General features: G+C 45.8%; 3 protein-coding genes across 4 annotated transcripts; all 3 read right to left on the reverse strand.

Annotated features, from left to right (window-relative positions):
* Positions 1–4,795: 4,795 nt before the first annotated feature.
* LOC148409973 (E3 ubiquitin-protein ligase TRIM35-like) lies at positions 4,796–8,168 on the reverse strand. 2 transcript variants are annotated; one of them, XM_088438826.1, is made up of 2 exons: positions 8,043–8,168; positions 4,796–6,581 (listed from the first exon to the last, which is right to left on the reverse strand). In XM_088438826.1, exon 2 carries the CDS (start codon positions 6,561–6,563, stop codon positions 5,313–5,315), a length of 1,251 nt encoding a protein of 416 aa, XP_088294952.1. In that variant the 5' UTR covers positions 6,564–6,581; positions 8,043–8,168; the 3' UTR covers positions 4,796–5,312. The 2 variants fall into 2 exon arrangements, with proteins under 2 accessions (XP_088294952.1, XP_088294954.1); XM_088438828.1 differs by lacking the exon at positions 8,043–8,168 and adding an exon at positions 7,115–7,130.
* LOC148409974 (E3 ubiquitin-protein ligase TRIM35-like) lies at positions 6,670–10,586 on the reverse strand. Its single transcript, XM_088439652.1, has 3 exons — positions 9,271–10,586; positions 7,115–7,135; positions 6,670–6,741 (listed from the first exon to the last, which is right to left on the reverse strand). Exons 1-3 carry the CDS (start codon positions 10,474–10,476, stop codon positions 6,670–6,672), a joined length of 1,299 nt encoding a protein of 432 aa, XP_088295778.1. The 5' UTR covers positions 10,477–10,586.
* A 2,413-nt stretch (positions 10,587–12,999) lies between these two features.
* Positions 13,000–18,315, reverse strand: ghdc (GH3 domain containing). The gene is made up of 11 exons (XM_088439903.1): positions 18,102–18,315; positions 17,704–18,003; positions 16,936–17,132; positions 16,636–16,830; positions 15,929–16,048; positions 15,360–15,657; positions 15,024–15,219; positions 14,890–14,961; positions 14,653–14,786; positions 14,310–14,398; positions 13,000–14,242 (listed from the first exon to the last, which is right to left on the reverse strand). The coding sequence occupies exons 1-11, from the start codon at positions 18,172–18,174 to the stop codon at positions 14,021–14,023; spliced, it is 1,896 nt and encodes a 631-aa protein (XP_088296029.1). The 5' UTR covers positions 18,175–18,315; the 3' UTR covers positions 13,000–14,020.
* Positions 18,316–18,368: the final 53 nt, after the last annotated feature.

Below are 18,368 nucleotides of genomic sequence, written 5' to 3' on the forward strand. Positions count from 1 at the left end.
ATTGGGCATGGATGGAGTCATCATTGAACAGAAACATTTTTAATAGAGATTTATATGATGTCACAAACAGAACAAAGTACAAATCTGGTTAGTAATTATTAAGTTATTCTTTTTTACACATGGTGAATGTGTTTTTTGTTGTCAAATTGTATTTTTGAAAGAAAAACATAATGCTGGACAAAATCACAAATAAGATTTCAATTGTTGGTTTGCAGAGGAACACTAGCACTACTCCAAAAGTAAAGATGCATTTTCAAATTAAAAAAAAAAAACTTAAGTGGCCAATCCGAAAGTTGTGATCTAATCAAATATTTTGTTTTTGTCTTTTCCAACCACTTTTACCTCTTCTAACCCTTCACAAACATGGTTTTGAAAGAGACCCAATCAGAAAAGAATCCATGCTTCCTTCGCTTTGGCTTTTTTTGGGAAGGCATAGATTCTTCCAGCAGAGGTCGTCGTGGGAGCAAGTACGGGCTCGACGAGCACCTTCTGGATTCTGCTTTTGGCAGCCCGGAAGTTCTTCATGGAGACAGGCTCAAACGTCAGCAGTTCCTCTGTGCTTCTGATCACATCTGAGAGAGCGGACACGTCTCTGTCCAGAGTCTTTATCTTCTCATTCAAGAAACAAGTCTTCCTTTCCTCTTCCTTCCTCACAGCAGCAGACAGTTTTGCTTTCAAGCCGCTCAGTTTCGACCTTGATGGATTCAGTTGTCTCTCGCAGCTTTCTATAGCCTCTTTGTATTCTCTTAGTCTTTCATTTGCTGCCTGCAGTCCTTCGCGGAGTTGCACTTTGTGAGCTTCCGCGACTTCATCCATGGGACGGACCTCGTGTCCCGCGTGGATTTGTGCATCTTTGCAGACCATGCACACAGGCTCCTGGTGGTCCAGACAAAACAGTTTGAGTTTCTCCTTGTGCAGGCTGCACATGTCTGCTTGTGGAAAGACCTCCCGCACATCCGTCCAGGTAAAGTTTGCAAAGGGAGGCATGCTCTGTCTCTGACTCCGAAGTGGAGATGATTGCTCTCCCGACTTCCACTGATGCTGGTCGCGGACTTCCTCTGACTTCGCTCTTGAAAAGGCCTCACGCGCATTCCTCAGAGCCAAGTTTGGAGGTAGACCCATGCTACTTGTCCTTCTGATTGAAGACGACTGAGCACCCTTCGGTTTCCATTGCTGCGAGTCGGGGCTGTCCTTCAACTTTGCTTGTGAGAAGTTCTCACACAAATCCCTCAAAGCCAGATTTGGAGGTATGCCCAAGCTCCAAGTCCTCCTGATTGAAGAAGACTGAACACCTTTCAGTCTCCACTGCTGCAAGTCGAGAACATCCTTTGACTTTGCTTGTAAAAAGTTCTCACGCGCATTCCTCAGGGCCAAATTTGGAGGTAAACCCAAGCTGCTCGTGCTCCTGAATGAAGATGATTGAGCTCCTTTCTGCTGCCGCAGGCCGGGGGCATCCTTGGACTTTGCTTGTGAAAATTTCTCACGCACGTTCCTCTGGGCCAGGTTTGGAGGTATGCCCAAGCTCCAAGTCCTCCTGATTGCAGAAGATTGAGCTTCTTTCGGTTTCCACTGCTGCAAGTCGAGAACATCCTTTGACTTTGCTTGTAAAAAGTTCTCACGCGCATTCCTCAGGGCCAAATTTGGAGGTAAACCCAAGCTGCTCGTCCTCCTGAATGAAGATGATTGAGCTCCTTTCTGCTGCCGCAGGCCGGGGGCATCCTTCGACTTTGCTTGTGAAAATTTCTCACACACGTTCCTCTGGGCCAGGTTTGCAGGTATGCCCAAGCTCCAAGTCCTCCTGATTGCAGAAGATTGAGCTTCTTTCGGCTTCCACTGCTGCAAGCCGGGAACAGCCTTTGACTTCGCCTGTGATAAGTTCTCGCACGTATTTCTCAAGTCCAGGTTTGGAGGCGGATTCATGCAGCTTCACCGGACACGTTTGATCTTCTTTCCGCTCCCGACACCACTGCGCACGTGCGCGACAGACACCGCGACTGCACGACGGGTTCTTTAAAGACCTCCAAACAGACGGGACGTTTGAGATCGTCCTCAAATCAGAGAGCTGTGGTGGTTGACTCGGAAGAGCCGCAGTGTGTTTACCTCAGTCTACCATTGAAGCAATTGACAAAAGTCCGCAACTGCAGTTCTTGCTTTGGTTTGATGACTTGACCACAGTCAATAGATAAATATTGCATCCAAAAAGTGGGAGTAAAGAAAATTGATGTTTACCGTGATGTTTTGTGCTCCATCTGCAAGAAGTTAGAAGGAGCGGAACGCAGAGCTGAAATGGGCGGATCAAAACGCCAAACTGGCTTCTCCACAAACAAAACTGGTTCCCTCACAAAAAAGCAAAACTATTCAAAGAAGTCCCAAGTGTTAACTGAGGACCAGTCACAGTAGACTTCCTGGTTGGCAGGTGCCACCAGGATTGACTTTAGCAAGCTGAGTCATGTGACCGCCGAGCAGGTGTGATGTCATTTTCAGTCGACGGCAAGCGGCAAAAAGCTTCTCTTTCTTCAGGCTAATTTGCCAAATTAATCATCGACAAAACACGAACTTTTAAACGCTTCAAAGTGACCCTGTGAGGAAACCGGGCCCATTTGCTAGCTTCTTTATCTCAACTATTAAGAGTTTAGGAAGAAAAGACCGAAAATAAAGAGAGACCGGACAAACGGCATCACAAGTAGTCCCAACCACAAATTATGTGACAGCGGGTGGGGCAAAAGCATCCACCCAAAGTGGAATGCGGATAATGTTTTTTCTTTTCGCTTTTACTTTAAGTAAACACAGCATGTTTTGGACATTTCAAAGTAAACAAAGGCGTTTTATTTTGAAATGACCATAATTGGTGGAATTAGATCATGGTCAAATCAGAGATAGAAAGATTGAAATTGACCTCAAATTAAGCAAAACAGAATTTTGGCTTCATTTGTACAGAAACAAACTAAGGTACAATCTCATTTTTTTTCCTCCCATGCATGCTTTGTACTTGATCATTATGACAATAAACATACAACAAAGTCATTTTTTTCCGTGGAAATTCTATGGAATTATCATTGAACAGAAAAGGTCGTCAGAGAGATTTTCATCTGAGACAACGGAAGGCAATACTATGAATCAAAAATGACTTTTTGTTACTGAACATGTCAATCAATAGTCGTACTGTGCAAAGCGACAAATGACAATAGTGGTTTGCATGCAGCACAATTTGCAAGTGGATTTATTTACAGAGGAACATTGCAAAAATAAAGAAACATTTGCACGTATAAAAGTGTTCGATCGCAAAGTTTCGTCGCACCTTGCGCTCAATTCAATGCTTTACGCCTTTTCCGCTTTTGGACTTTAGCAAATATTTCGGAGCTTCTAGCTCGTCGCGGTTCCGGCTAGGAAGGAGCCCCGACCAGTAGGGAGGTTTTTGGGCGGACGCCGTCGATTTGAAATCGTCCGCATTGACGAGGACCGTCGGAGGGCGCCTCCTCCATCGGTTCCGAGCGGCCGCCCGCATTCTTGGCTTCGTCCGGCGGAGGTGGTGGCGGGAGCAGCAACTGGATTTTGCTCACGACGGCCGGGAAGTTCTTCAGGAAGGAGACGAGTTCAGGCGTCTGCGGCTCCCCGGTTCTCCCGATCGCATCCTCCAGAAGGTCCCGCTCTCCGTCACCGCCGCGGTTTTTCGTCTTACCGCATTCTTGCGGTCTTTTCCCTGTAGCCCGCGGGACTTGACGGGCTTTCCCTCGGAGAGCGTCCGCGACTCGGTCCGGAGGACGGAGCGTGCGGCCGGCGTGGCTTCCTGCGTTTCTGCAGCCGAGGCACACGAGCTCCTGAGGCTCCGAACGAAAGAGCGCGAGTTTCTCCGCGTGCGAGCCGCACGCGTCCACCTGCGCAAAGACCTCACGCACGTCCCTCCGTGCCAAACTTGGAGGAACGGGTAAGCTATGAGACTCCCTCCAGAATGGAGACGATTGATCGTTCCGCTGCTGCTCCACGTACGCAAAAGTCTCGCTGTGGCTCTGCAGCACCATGACGGGCTCGCAAAGGATGTCCAAACAGGTCGCAAATTGGAGATGGGTGGTGTGACATACTCAGCTGCAATCAAATTGCAAATTCAACGGATTGTTTTCAAACTTTCCAGAAAGGCCCTCCCTGTAGCTGTGCTTTCGGTATCCAAGTCCAATCAAGTTGCTCTGAACTTCTGCCCAAACCTGAATGCGTTCCTGAGATAATGGCCTCAAATAACAAGACAGGGCGCGCCAGCTTGACAAGTTTTGTTGAACACAAACTTGCTCTGACTATGTTTTCATCTCAAATGTTATGCTCTGTTGGGGTTTGTTGTTGTTGTTTTTTTTTTTAATCCTTTGTGCCATTCAATTACAAATAATGGAAATTCCTTTGAATTTTTTTATAGTATCGGAAAAGATCAATGGGGAAAACAAACGCTAGGGAGCTGAAATTTCCAGCAGATGATTAAAACGTAAAATTTCAAAACGCAGCGATTCTGACATTTCTATGTGATTGCAACTGGACGCGTGAAATTTTGTGTACAAAAATAATCCTTGTCCAAATTTTGGACCATATAAAATCATTATAATTGCATTTTTTTTTAGATGCATTCAAATAGGATTTATTCCATTGCTTTTCCTGCGATTTTTGCAACATTCCTTTGAGCGGCGGTCCACCTATGAACCAAATAGAACATTATTTGCTGACGTGTTTTCACCTCGACAGTAGGTGGCAGTAGACAGGAAATTGTTCAACAGTATCTTCACACTTTTTGCATCATTTGAAAAAGAAGACAATGTGAACGTAAAATTGTATTTTAATTTTTAGAAAAGGTCTCAAAACTGAAAAAAAGCACCACAATATTCCCACATCTATCACTGTATTATTCCCACATGTTTTGTATTTGCTCGCTGCGATATTACTAATATCAAGAACTAAGCAATATTTTATGGTGGCTCATTTCTGACATCTAGCGGTAATCAGTGCACACAGCAAAATCTACTCTTCGTCATTGAACAGAACACAAAACAAAAAATAAGGCATTTTCTTCAAGTATAATTTTCTCTCACAATCTTATTATTAATGAAAGTCATGAATGTAAAATGACCATTTTGAAATGACTGAACAGGTCAGGCAGTGAAATATCCCCATGGGAGAGGAGAACCCAGAAAGAAAAGAAGGCAATTTTGTTATCTCAGTTAGAGCATGTGAAGAACTTCACAAAGCTGACTTTGGGAGAATGAGTTTCCCTCCGCTTGGACTTTTTTGGACGCTGCTGTCCATTTTAAACACGACAGCAAGCTCATCAAGCCCATTCAATTTGGACCTGTCATTTTTGGGTCCATTTGGTCCTCCGCGTCTTTGGCTCGGTACAGCAAAGGTTCGAGGAGCTTGAGCTCGTGCGGCTTCATCTGGATTCTGTTCTGGAGGTTCTCCCAGATGGAAACTTTGTCCGTCGGCAGCTTCTTTCTGTCTCTGAAGGCTCCCGAGAAATGGTTGGTGTTTCTGCTCTCCTCAATCTCATCGGTCCTCTTTTGTTTCTCCTCTAGGATAGCAGAAAAGCTGGCCGACTTCAGGAAGTGATTGCCTGTCATGTTCGAGTCTATAATGGTGGGACTGTTGGAGGCCATTCCCTTTATTTCTTCCAACACGCTGGATTTGAGATTGTCTACATGTTTATGTTCATCCAGCAGCGCCTCTGACACAAGCTCAGGCTTTTCAGGCAGCCTCTGGATTCCTGTCTTGCCAATTTGGAAGTTCTTCATGAAGAAAACAGGCTCGGACGTCAGAAGAGCCTCTGCGCTTCTGATAGCATCCGAGAGATTGGCCATATCTCTGCTGAGAGCTTTGATCTCCTCCTTCAACATGTTGGTCTTCTCCTGCTCTTCCGTCCTCACAGCTGCCAACCTGACCTCCTCCTCGACCTTCAGGAAGTCGCGGAGCTCCTGAAAATATTTCTTTATCTTGCTTTCAAGCTGCTCCCTCTGGACATTGATGTGAAACACTTTTTCAATGCACTTGTCTCGCGTCTCGTTGTAGTCCTCCAGTCTTTTTTTTGCACCCCGGAGGCCCTGCTGGAGTTTCTCTTTGCGGTCTTCCATAACTTCATCGCGCGGAGAGAACCTGTGACCGCTGTGGATTTTCGCATCCCTGCAAATGATGCACACAAGCTCCCGGTGGTCCAAACAGAAGAGTTTGAGTTTCTCGCCGTGCAAGATGCACATGTCCTCCAACTCCACTGAGAATTTGGAAAAGGTCTCGCATACGTTCCTCAGGGCCAAGTTTGGAGGTGGCGGCATGGAGGTACACTCCGCCCTACAGACCGCACACATCCGACCTTCGTTCTGCTCCCACCACTGCTGCGCGCAGGCGCGACAGAAGCTGTGGCTGCACGGCAGCATGACGGGATCTTTAAAGGTGTCCAAACAGGTCGGACAGTGGAAGCTGCTCTCAAATTTGCTGTAGGCCATTGTACTTGCGAAGACACCTTCAACAAGCTTCCAACGTTGGTTCTCGGGACAGGAGTAATATGACAAGCTGCAGAAAAAGTCCCCGGGTGACCGCATCCAAAACTATTGTGATATCTGGGATCACACAGAAGAAAATCATCATCACGTGCTCAAGGGGAAAAACAAAGAAACTGTCAAGCCAACAAATCTATTCGTCCAATTTCTATAGCCGCTTATCTTCACTTCGGTCGGTGGCTTGCTGGTGCCTATCCCAGCTGACTTTGGGCACCCTCAACTAGTTGCCGGCCAATCGCAGGACGCGCAGTGACCAACGAGCATTCGCGCATCCAATCACACCTAACACACTTCACACGCTTGTTTTGGAATGTGGGAGGAAGCCGGAACGCCTGAAGGGAACCCACGCAGGCACGGGGAGGACGTGCAAACTCCACAAAAGCCAATAACAAGTCACACAGCGACCAACAAACATTTCGGCACCCAACCGCACGTAAGGATGCCCCCACTGGAAGCAAAAAGGAATTTCCCAAGGGGGACCAATAAATACATCGAATTTTAAATCAAATGAAGGTCAAACGTGCTATTTGAAAGCCAAGAAAACTGACGGCTCCGAAAAAATTGGAAATGGAGAGATCAAAACGGATGCTTACCGTTCCTGCTTCGTACTTGATCTGCAAGGATCAATGGGGAAAAGAAAATAACGCAAAAAGTCTAAGTAGCCGATATATAATCGCCCTGCAATACTAAAAAAACTGGTGGAGCCACGTTTGCCACGTGAGGATAAAATACAAAAGAACAATAAAAAGGATGAATAAGCATCCTGTATTATGACTACTACCAGGAAAAGAAGACATCAAAAGGATATTTGGCGAGCATTCCCAGCAGTTGTGCAGATTTTAGCGACGCTTAAAAAAAGGGGGCGGGATCAATTTACAAGAAAAGAATGATGTCATTATACAATTTGGAGGAAACAAAAACACAAGTTAAGAAAAAGACAGGACAAAAAAAAGTATTATTTTACATGTCACAGAATATTCACACAAAGGAAGGGAAAAAAGCAATTTTACCAAATTGGACTTGAAATATTTGAAAACAGCGATTTTTAAATTTGACAAGTTAATCTGTCATTTTAGAAAAAGCAAAAACAAGTTCGACAGGACTAAAGTCGTAATAGTACAAGAGAAAACATTCAACAAGAATAATTCACTTTCAATTATTTTTGACGTGTAGTTAACTGCATTTCTTTTACTATATTCATACCAACTGAAGATTTGTTTAGGTGTTAGCTCCCTTTTGTTTTCTGGTCAAAGGTACTCATTAAGGGTCTTGTTTAACTATTTCATTATTAATCACGACTATTGCTAGTAATGTGTTGACCTATTTGAATTCAGCAATGCGATGGTGCGTTTTCTTACACCGCGCTGCCCTCTAGAGGCAAAAGAGCACAAATGCAGTCTATTAAGTTGACACCAGTGTAGTCCTTAATTTAAAAAAAAAATTATGAACATTGCTCTTGAGACTAGTGTTTGTCCTCCAATTTTGGCTAATGCTAAATGGTAAACACGCGAATGTACTCACCAGCCGCTGCCCAAGACTTCTTGGAGACTTTCAATTTGACTTCTTTCGGATGAGCTGGCCGTCTTGATTAGTTCCTGGTGGCCACACACAGTAAGGAATCCTTCGGACAAATCAACTGGATTGAACGCCATGTTTTTGCTTTTTTTTTTCGAGATTTAGTCGTGTGACTTTAGGGCGCTTGTGACGCCATTTTCAGTCGACGGCACGTGACAAGCAGTTAAAAAGCTACTTCTTCGTGTCAAATGCTTAACTCGCAGAAAGAACCATTGCTAAGTTCGAAAATAGCAACTGGCGGTAATTATGTTTATGATACCTAACAAAAATAAGACAGACATGTCAAGCAGGTTGACTGGAGGCAGTCCCAATCACAAGTTATGCCAACAAGTGTGGCAGGTGCTTGAAAAAGGCAGGATTTAGCTGCGCACGCGCACAAAGCTAGAAAATAGAGGTCTTTTTTTTTTGCTTTTAGATTTTAAAGGGACACCGTGTAAGATTTAGGCCGATTTAAAAAGATTTAAAAAGGAATAAATAAAATGATTACAAATCTCAAAAACGAGCAAATAAATGTGTTCTGACGTCACTATAGCCAGTTTTGAACAAAAACATATTTTGAAATTGCGAATATATATTTCGGTGGGATTTACTCATAATAATTTCAATGAACAAGATTTGTGTCCAATATTTTTTAATGTGAGCAAAACAGTAAAAAAAAAAAATGCACAACGATGTCACCTGTATACACAATTTTTACGACAATTTGATCTGATGTCACAACCTTCACACAGTACAAATCAAAATATTTCTCTCAAATGTATTTCTCCCATGTTGTATATTTGACCGGTGACAATACAGACACGACAAAGTCCAATTTTGAAAGGTTGCTGCGTTCTGACGTCGAGCGGTGATCATTGCACACAACAACATCTACTCTTCTGAAACAAATCACAAAATAATTCCGCACAGTCGCCATTGAAGAGAAAACTTATTTTATTGCACCAAATCTAAATATTGAGGTAATGTCAACAATATGAATGTGATTAAGAAAAACATTTTGTTCATATTTCACAAGTCAGGCAGTAAAATATCCCCATAGGAAAAAAAAAATGACACTGGATTTCAACTGTGGCAGCAAGACATCTCCAGCATCATCACCGCTTTGCGTTTTGTCCTTTAATATATCCAGCAGACGCCAAAAAGTTCACAAATCAGAATTTAAACGAGGCCATACCTCAAAGACGGATTTCCTTTCATTTTTATGGGACCTGGTGTCCATTTTGGACAATTGAGCGAGCTTCTTAGGCCGCGCATAACTCGTATTGGTCATGTTTGAGTTGAGCTGCTTCGGGGCTCTGCTCATGGAAGTCTGAAGCTTCTCCCTGATGGAAATGGGCTGGCGGGACAGCGGCTGCAATCTTCTTCCGAGTGCGTCGGGCGAAGCGGCGACGTCCCTTCCGTTAGCCTCATTCTCCTCCTCCGCCTTCGTCCTCCAGCTCTTCCTCTGTTTATCCTCCATCCGAGCAGAAAGTCCGCTCAGCCGCAAAAATGGATGCCCGCCCACGTTTGGATCGGAAATGGTGAGATTGTAGGAGGTCATGCTTTTGATTCGTTTCAAAACGCCGAACTTGATGTTGTCCACGTGTTTGCGTTCGTCTAGCAGACCTTCCGACACAAGCTCGGGCTTGTCGGGCAGCTTTTGGACCCTGGTCAAGGCCGTCTGGAAGTTCTTCATGAAGGGAACCGGGTCTGACGTCAGAAGATCCTCGGCGCTTCTGATCGCATCCGAGAGATTGGCCATGTCTCTGCTGAGAGCTTGCATCTTCTCCTTCAACACGCGGTTCTTCTCCTGCTCTTCCCTCCTTACGGCCGCCAACCTGGCCTCCTCCTCGATCTGCAGGAAGTTACGAAGCTTCTCGAAATATTTCCTGATCTTGCTTTCGGTCTGCTCCCTCTGAACCTTGATGCGCATGGCTCGTTCATTGCACTCGTCTCTTGTCTCATCGTAGTCCTTCAGTCTGTTCTTTGCGCCCTGGAGGCCCTGCTGGAGTTTCAATTTGTGGTCTTCCAAAACTTCATCCAGTGGAGAGAACCTGTGGCCGCTGTGGATATTTGCATCCCTGCAAATGAGGCACGCGAGCTCCCGGTGGTCCCAACAGAAGAGTTTGAGTGTCTCCTGGTGCAAAATGCACATATCCTCCAACTCCACTGAGAATTTGGAAAAGGTCTCGCATGCGTTCTTCAGGGCCAAGTTTGGAGGTGGAGGCGCGGAGTTACACTCGGCCCTACAGACCGCGCACGTCCGACCTCCGTTCTGCTCCCACCACTGCAGCGCGCAAGCGCGACAGAAGCTGTGGCTGCACGGCAGCATGACGGGATCTTTAAAGATGTCCAAACAGGTCGGACAGCGGAAAATGCTCCCAAATCGGCCGCAGGCCATTGTATCTGTGAAGACGCCTCGTCAAGCTTCCGACGCTCGCTCTCAGGACAGACGCAACGAGACGAGATGTTGGAAAAAGTCCCAAGGTGCGCTTCCACTTTTTGAGACTTGATAGCTGGGATCACACAGAAGAAAATGATCATGACACGCTACTTAATAACAGAGAGAAAGAAAAAGAAAAAAAATAAGAAAGAACGAATGGAAGAAGATAGCTAGTTGGCTAGACAGAGTGAAAGCTGGCTAGTTAGCTTGAAAAACAGACTGCTCGAAATAAAGAAAGAAATAAAGAAAACCAAAGAATGAAAGCAGAAAAGGGAGGAAAAAAAAACAGCGGCAAGAAAACGTTTTTTAAAAGGAGCAATCCAAAAGGACGCTTACCGTTCCAGCTTTGAGCTTGATCTGTGAGGATCAATGGAAAAAAAATGAAAAAAAACAACAGTCACCTTGAACTGGCCCCGCCACTCCAAAACTGGCGTCGCCACTTTTGCCTCTTGAGAAAAAATAAAACACAACAATTAAAAGGGCGGAATAAGCACCTGGTACTACCAGGCAAACGTGACGCATAACAATAAGAAAAATGCATGATTATTTGCAGGAATTGAGACGGAATTCCCAGCAGCACCGCTGAAAAAAAAAAAAAAAAAAAAATATATATATATATATATATATATATATATATATATATATATATATATATATATATATAATTACCCCACAGGGGTTGCAGGCCTGCTGGCGCCTATCTCAGCTGGCTTCGGGCAGTAGGCGGGGGACACACTCAACTGGTTGCCAGCCAATCGCAGGGCACACAGAAATGAACAACCAATCACGCTCCCAATCACACCTAAGGACAATTCAGTATGTCCATTTCACCTGCCATGCATGTTTTTGGGGTGTGGGAGGAAGACGGAGTGCCCGGAGAGAACCCGCACGGGCTCGGGGAGAACATGCAAACTCCACACAGGAAGGTTTTTTTTTTCAGTTTTAAACTAACCTGTAACCTGTAAAAGTAGTTAACAGTTTTTGAAAGTTTATGTCTTGTTTTCATCTGTTAATGTTTTAGGTATATGCAAAAGAACTAATGAATAAAAAAAATGCACCACAATGTCACTTGTATACGCAAGTTTTTATTGCAAAATCATCAAACAGTACAGAGTACAAATGGTGTTTGGCATGAAGTAGTTTATTTCACATGTTGCTGTCAAATGCATTTCTCCCGCGCATGCTTTGTATTTGATCATGTTAGCCTTCACAGATACACAAAACAACATTCCGACTTTTTGGCAGAAATTTGCTTTGAACATGGCCCAAAAAGTGCTGATTTTTTCCTTCCACGTTGGCTTTTTTTGCCCTTTTTGAGTCCTCCAGAATGGGGAGGAGGACTGTAGGAGAGCTTTCAACCGTCTCTCTTTGTCCCTTGATGCAGTCCCTTGTTCTTGGCGGGGGTTTCTTGTCAATGCATTCCTTCAGGGTTTTCTTTACGGCCCGCGGGCTTTGAGGGAGTTCCCCTTTGTGCGCGTCCACGACTTCATCCGGGGGACGGAACTTGTGACCGGCGTGGATTTGTGCATCTCTGCCGCTGTGGCACGCGAGCGCCCGACGGTCAAAATCCAAGAGTGGGAGTTTCCCCTTGTGCCGGCTGCACTTGTCCTCAGAACGCACCTGTAAAAAGACCCCCCGCACATCCCTCCGGGCCAAGTTTGGAGGAATAGGCATGCTACCTGTCCTCCTCCAGAAGGGAGACGGTTGATCTTTTGACCTCCGGTGCTGCTCCACATGCGCAGAACTCACGCTGTGACTGCGTAGTACCATTTTAGGGTCTTTAAAAGGTCACGACGTGGAGATGCTCCACGTCTAGACGCCGACCGTCGGAAAGAATTTCAACGTCGGGTGCTTGGGGTTTTATATGGACGACAAGTCCGCAAGCACACTCCCCCGAGCTTTGCTTTCGCTATCAAACTCAAATCTTTATGCATTTATGACCCAACTGCCACATGTCAAGCAGAGTCCAGTCCGAGTTGTTATTGACAAGAGAAGAGCCGGTACTTCTCGCTTGTATTTTGAAAAGCCCCCGCTAATAGAGAGAAAACCTTTCACTATTAACTCGAAAAAATGTATAAAAAGCAATACAAATCAACTTTCAACAACTGACTATTTCTTACAGTGTTTATAACCCCCCCCCTCACACACACACACACACACACAATTTGAAAAGCACTGGTTTAAGCTGACCTAAGACTTCAGTCAGCCTCTGCAAAATGCTCGGATGTTTAATGTCCGTTTAGCAACTTTAATGTGATTTAAGATCCACATAGTGCATTTCCTGCTTGCGCAAGCACTTCGTTTGTTATTGGACTTCAGTTGATGACCAATGAAACTTGTCTAATCATACATACGTCATAAATGTAGAAGTGTGATAGTGGCCAAGGTCAATTTTGTAAATAACATCAATCATGTCAGGTCAATTATTACAAGTAAATGATCATAACCACTTCCTGGAGCTTTCAAAAACAAGCCATAACGTCAATGTAAAATGATGTATTTACCTTTCTAGCATGTCAAATATCACTTGAGGAAGAAAAAAAAACATCTGAGAACATCACATATCAGATGCAGTACTGAAAACAGCAAAACATAATAAATTAGCGCATACTTGTTTAGAACAATACTGCAATCTAGATACAGTGCACTGATTCACAGCAGTGCCAAAGGTGAAACTCTTTTGACGTCAAAAAAAAAAGACGGCTAACGGAACGTTTTTAAATAGCTCTCCCTAGAGGCTAATGCTGTCCTTACATGACAAAAAAAAAAAATTCAGGGGCTCTTAATTGCCCGTTAGTCAATTATTTTAATTGTTGATACATTTGTTTTGATGCCTACAAAATATTCTTTAAAAAAAAAAAGAAGAAACGCGCGATGTAATATTAACGCTTTGATTAAAAAAAAAAAAGACACTGCAAATAAAAATTGCACTGTGTGAAACTATCCTTTTTATTCTAGTTTTTCTATTGACTGTTTATATTCATTCAATATGCACCAATGGGCACCGCACTCTCAAATACCTTGCATTCCAGCTCTACAATGACAGTAAAAGCATTCTGGTCTATTCTTCTCTATTCTATTGTAATTGAAGTGATTGTAAAAAAAAAAAAAGACATAAGTCATTTAAAAATGTATTTGAAAAAGAATATAAACATAAACTGAGATAGCAAGTGGAACGGACAACAGAAAATAGGTCCTCTGTTTACAGTAAAGACATTGGATCAATGGTTTTGAAGATGAAAAGCGTCGTGAGGAAAAACGAATGGAAATAAAATCCTTATTCCAACCCTTGGTGAATAAGACCAGGGACGCCTTCAATTTTAAAATCCAAAAGAATTGTTGATTTGTTCGAATGACAAAGAATGGAATAAAAATATCAATACACAATAAAAATAGATTACAATATAATATATAATCCATCAAGTCCTGTGCCTGTCCAGAAAAAAATTTGCAACAATGGACAATGGAGATTTTACCCGAAATAGGACTTGACACGTTTCGCTCAGGAGAGGCTCCTGTCCAGCAGGAATCGAACGTCGTCGAGGCGCCGCAAGACCCGCCGCGTTTTGAAGGTGTTGGCCGAGGCCTGGGAGGCGCTCAGCGTGCGCCGCCGCAGCTCGGCCAAGGCGCCGCGTCTCAGCAGCTGCACCCGCGCCGGCCCCACGCTGCCTTTGATGCGGAAGGAGCGGTACGGGCCCGACGCCCGCTGCAGGGCCGCGTCCAGCTGAGGGGACGGGGCCGCCAGACCGTTAGAGTCCCAAAAGAGGCGCCGCCCGCTTGACCCCAGTCACCTTGTGGCGCTGGTCCTCGCTGAGATTTCTCACGCCCGCCAGCTCCAGGAAGACCTGGTAGTGAGGGTCCGAACCGCCCGCCAAATCTCCTGCCGCCCGCGGGGGGGAAAAAGAAAAAAAAAAAATCACTGGAAAGGCCAGGAGGTCCTTGACCGGGGACAATAGGACTTAATAGGGTACAGTCAAAGATTCTGAAACTAGAGACAAAAAAGAAAAGCCCACTGGACGCAAATGAATAGCCTGACAGCAAAGTGATTTGCATACCAGGCCAGGATGTCCTCCATTGGGGACACTAGGGCTTAATTAGACAGATCCACAGGACACATGATTTTTTTTTTCCTACCCATGATCGCACTCTCGGCGCAGCAGTAGTCGACGAGTCTTGCGGCGGGCCACTGCGCCACGGCTTCCTTCAGCGCGTCGAGGAACAAGACCTCCGTGACCTTCTCGCCGCGGACGTTCAGCATCTGACCGCGCCTGCGAGCACACGCGTCTGGTCACACGTACCGGCCGAAATTGGAGACGGTTTTACCCACACGCGAACAATCTCTTCTCGGGTCTTCCTAATAACGTAGCTTACCTGTATTGAAACTCCACCACGGGACATCGGTTGTGGAATCCAACCACTTTCACCACGTCGCCGATGCGATACCTGGAACCCAAAGCGGGAGGGTTGAAGGCCTCGCTTCTTTCGGGACACAGTGGCGGACCCACCTGTAGAGTCCGGCGGCGTTGGTGACCACCAGCTCGTAGTTTTGGCCTTCCTTCACGTCCTCCATGAGGAGAGCGCCCGGCGCCGCCGACGCATCCTCCAGGCTGTCCTCGGGGAGGAACTCGAAGAACATGGAGCGGGGACACAGCAGGTAACGGCGCCGGGGATCCTCGGGCCAAAGGTTGACCCCCAGAAGACCTGCGTGCGCATTCGTTACATGCCCGTACCAAAACAAAGTTGTCATTCCACTATGTATACAAAAAACATTTCCGGAATAAAGAAGAAAGTTTAATGTCGCGGATTATAAAAAAATGAAAAGAAATGGTACGAAAAGCAACCTTCAGTGGCGGCGTAGAAGGGCGAGTAGAAGGGGACGCCGCTGCAGAACTCGTCCCTCAGCATCTCGCCGTAGATCTGATTGGAGCCCGAGTCCACGGCCAGAATCAGGTTGAGGCGGGGCCACAGGCGCCGGGCGACGCCCCGGAAGCCGGCGGCCGAGTCGGCCCGCAGCCGCGCCGCCCTCCGCGGGTCGGGCCGGGTCAGGGCCTCCAACTGTGCCCTGACCCCGGGCTCCAGCTGGAGGGCTTCGCTCAGCGTCCCGCGCTCCACGTCCTCCGTCAGCTCCTGCCAGCGCTCCTACCGCAGGGGGGCGCCAAATCTCAAATCAACATCAAGACTTTCCTTGGTACTCCATGCTTTTTTTTTATGGAATATGAATAAGGCACCAAAAGAAACCAGTTGAAACACTTGTGATAATATTTTACTCCTCTAGATGGTGCTCTTGGGTTGAAGATAAAGGATCAGCGTGACATAAGAGTATGTGAAAATAGCAAAAAACAACACAAATATGAAAACAAATATTTGAACAAAATAATGACTTCAAGTCAACGAAAATAAACGATAGTACCTGCAAAGCGGTGAAGGCGTAGAAGATGTTGGAGGCAAAGTTGGACTCCAGAGTTCCCACGCTGTCATCTTTGAGCGCAAACAGGAGATGCAAGTACAGAGCGTCCTTCTCATTCGACACCTGAGCCAGCAAAACAAAAATAACCATCCTGACAAATAATACAACAATGAACATTTTTTCGGAACTACCGTTTTAACGGGAAAAGAATAGCCCGCTAGCGTAATTCTGAGCCCTGAAAAATGCTTATCAGCATTGCAAAAAATGTTGATACAATTCATTAACACAGAAAAAAAGAAGAAATGTGTTTAGAAAAATATATTTGGCCATGGGTACCTAAACTACGGCCTGGGGGCCGTTTGCGGCCATCCATTCCCGCCATCCATTCCATTCCCGCCATCCATTTTTCGCAAATGCTAAAAATCAAATATCACGTGACAAGGACAGCAAAGTTAGTTAAAAATGTGTATGTCTGGTCTTGACCTGATGTTTGTGGTGGCAATAAAAAGTGCAGTGTCTGTTCTGTCACATCAGCAAATCTATTACTGGCATGCTGTGCTACACTGCCCCCCGGTGGCCAAAGCGCACATTTCGAATGTAATTGTCATTTCAAATCATTTCAAAAGGTGAAAAACGATTTGATATACAAGTTTTCAACAATTGGGGAGTGACTGATTAAAAATTAATTAATAAAAGACTTGTGAAGTCACCTGGAAGGCAGGCGGCGGCGTGGTGTAGAGGTGAAGCATGTGACGAGACGAGGCCGGGGTGGACGAATTGGGGCCTATGGGAATGCCGGCCTCCGACTGGCGAAAGGTCGGCGTGTAGAAGAACTTGGTGGTGCGCTGCAGGCTGTCCGTGGCCGGGAAGGCTCGCCGCATGGCGTCCAGGCATACCGCCACGCCCTGATGGACAAAAACAACGTTCTGTAAGACCGCCTCATACGGCTGTAAAATCAAACAGGGACTGTAAAAGCGTCTTGAAAAAAAATCCTGGCAAAGAGAAGGCACCTGAAAGAAGAAGTCACTGTTGGTGTCCTTGGTGCTGAGCAGCATGGCGCTGGGCCCGGACGTCCCGGAGGTCATGGCCAGGACGAGGGGCTTCTCGGCGGTGAGCACCCGCTCCTCCCCCGACGCCACGCGGCCCACCAGCTCGCGATAGTGCTCGTACGTGGTGATGGGGTGGCCGGAACGGAAGGTGGCGCTGTCTGAAAATAGAAATAACTTTTGTGTGGATTGGCCTCAAAACACCAGCACAGCTAATGTGGTCGAACTAAACACCTTAAATTAGTGCAACTTTTTTTTTTTTAAAGAAAACTCATAAATATAATACTTAAGCTCTTTATTTTCTGCAAAAATATTCCTGCAACTTAGTTACAAAACGACGATATGTGTAAAACACTTGTGTTATATACTACCCCCTGGTGGCCAAGGTAAGGTAATCACATTTGTACCAAAGTAATCAAATCAGTGCTTAAAATTATAAGTACTTTAGTACCAATTTATTTAATAACAGTCCGTTTTAGAACCTCCTTTAGTCAAACACTTGAAAAAAAACTAGTATTTGGGACTGAATACAAGGACAAAGAGTAAAAGAAGGTAGAGAACGTATAAATATGTCTGGGATTAAAAGTTAGTTGTATGAAGTATGTTTTTTTAATAGAAATTAACAATACAGTAGCCAAAAAACGTTCCGTCTTATTTGGGTGTAGTATAGGATGAGATCGGTGAACAAACAAGCAAGGCAACAGTACATCGCGGTGAGTTGTTTGCACTCACCTGCGATCGAGGCGAAATCGAAGCGTTTCCCGTAGAGCGTGTTTTGGTTTTTGCTTAGGCGGCTCAACAGCGTCTCCTCCTGGGCCTTGGCCACATCCAGCGTGTCGGCCTCCAGCTTGGCTCGCTGCCGCCTGCCCAGCCAGCCCACCGCCTTGACGGCGGCGTACTGGCCGAGCAAGCTGGCCAGCGTGCGGCCTTCGCCTCTCACCTTGGAGCGGAAATCCCTCCAGAGCAGCGACGCCCCCACCAGCGAGCACACGCCGACGGCGGCGGTGGCAACAGCCGGAGAGGGAGGCATGGCTGCGGGGTGACAGTTTACACAAGCCGGGGGATGGTCAATACCGGGGGGAAAAACGGCCGCTTGGTGGCGCTGTGGTGCCGTAAGATGAGTTACCCACCTCCAATTGTAACGAGAACGGCGGCCGATATAGTCGATAAAAAGAGAAGCGCTCCGGCTCGAAAAGACGACATAGCCGCGTTAGAATGTTTTTCAGAATCGTTTCAGATGATAAAACGAATAACGGCAGTCAGAGGGGGGGAAAGTTTGACAAAATAGAAGCGCATCGCCAGATTTTTCCTGCAAGTCAGCCATCATCATTTCACTAGGGTTACTTCCGTGTTTGGAGGCGTGATGTATTCAAGTCCCCACTTAAAAGTGGTAATCG

This window comes from Hippichthys cyanospilos, chromosome 17, assembly GCF_059441005.1.
Source record: "Hippichthys cyanospilos isolate Australia breed blue-spotted pipefish chromosome 17, RoL_Hcya_1.0, whole genome shotgun sequence".
Lineage (NCBI taxonomy): Eukaryota > Metazoa > Chordata > Actinopteri > Syngnathiformes > Syngnathidae > Hippichthys > Hippichthys cyanospilos.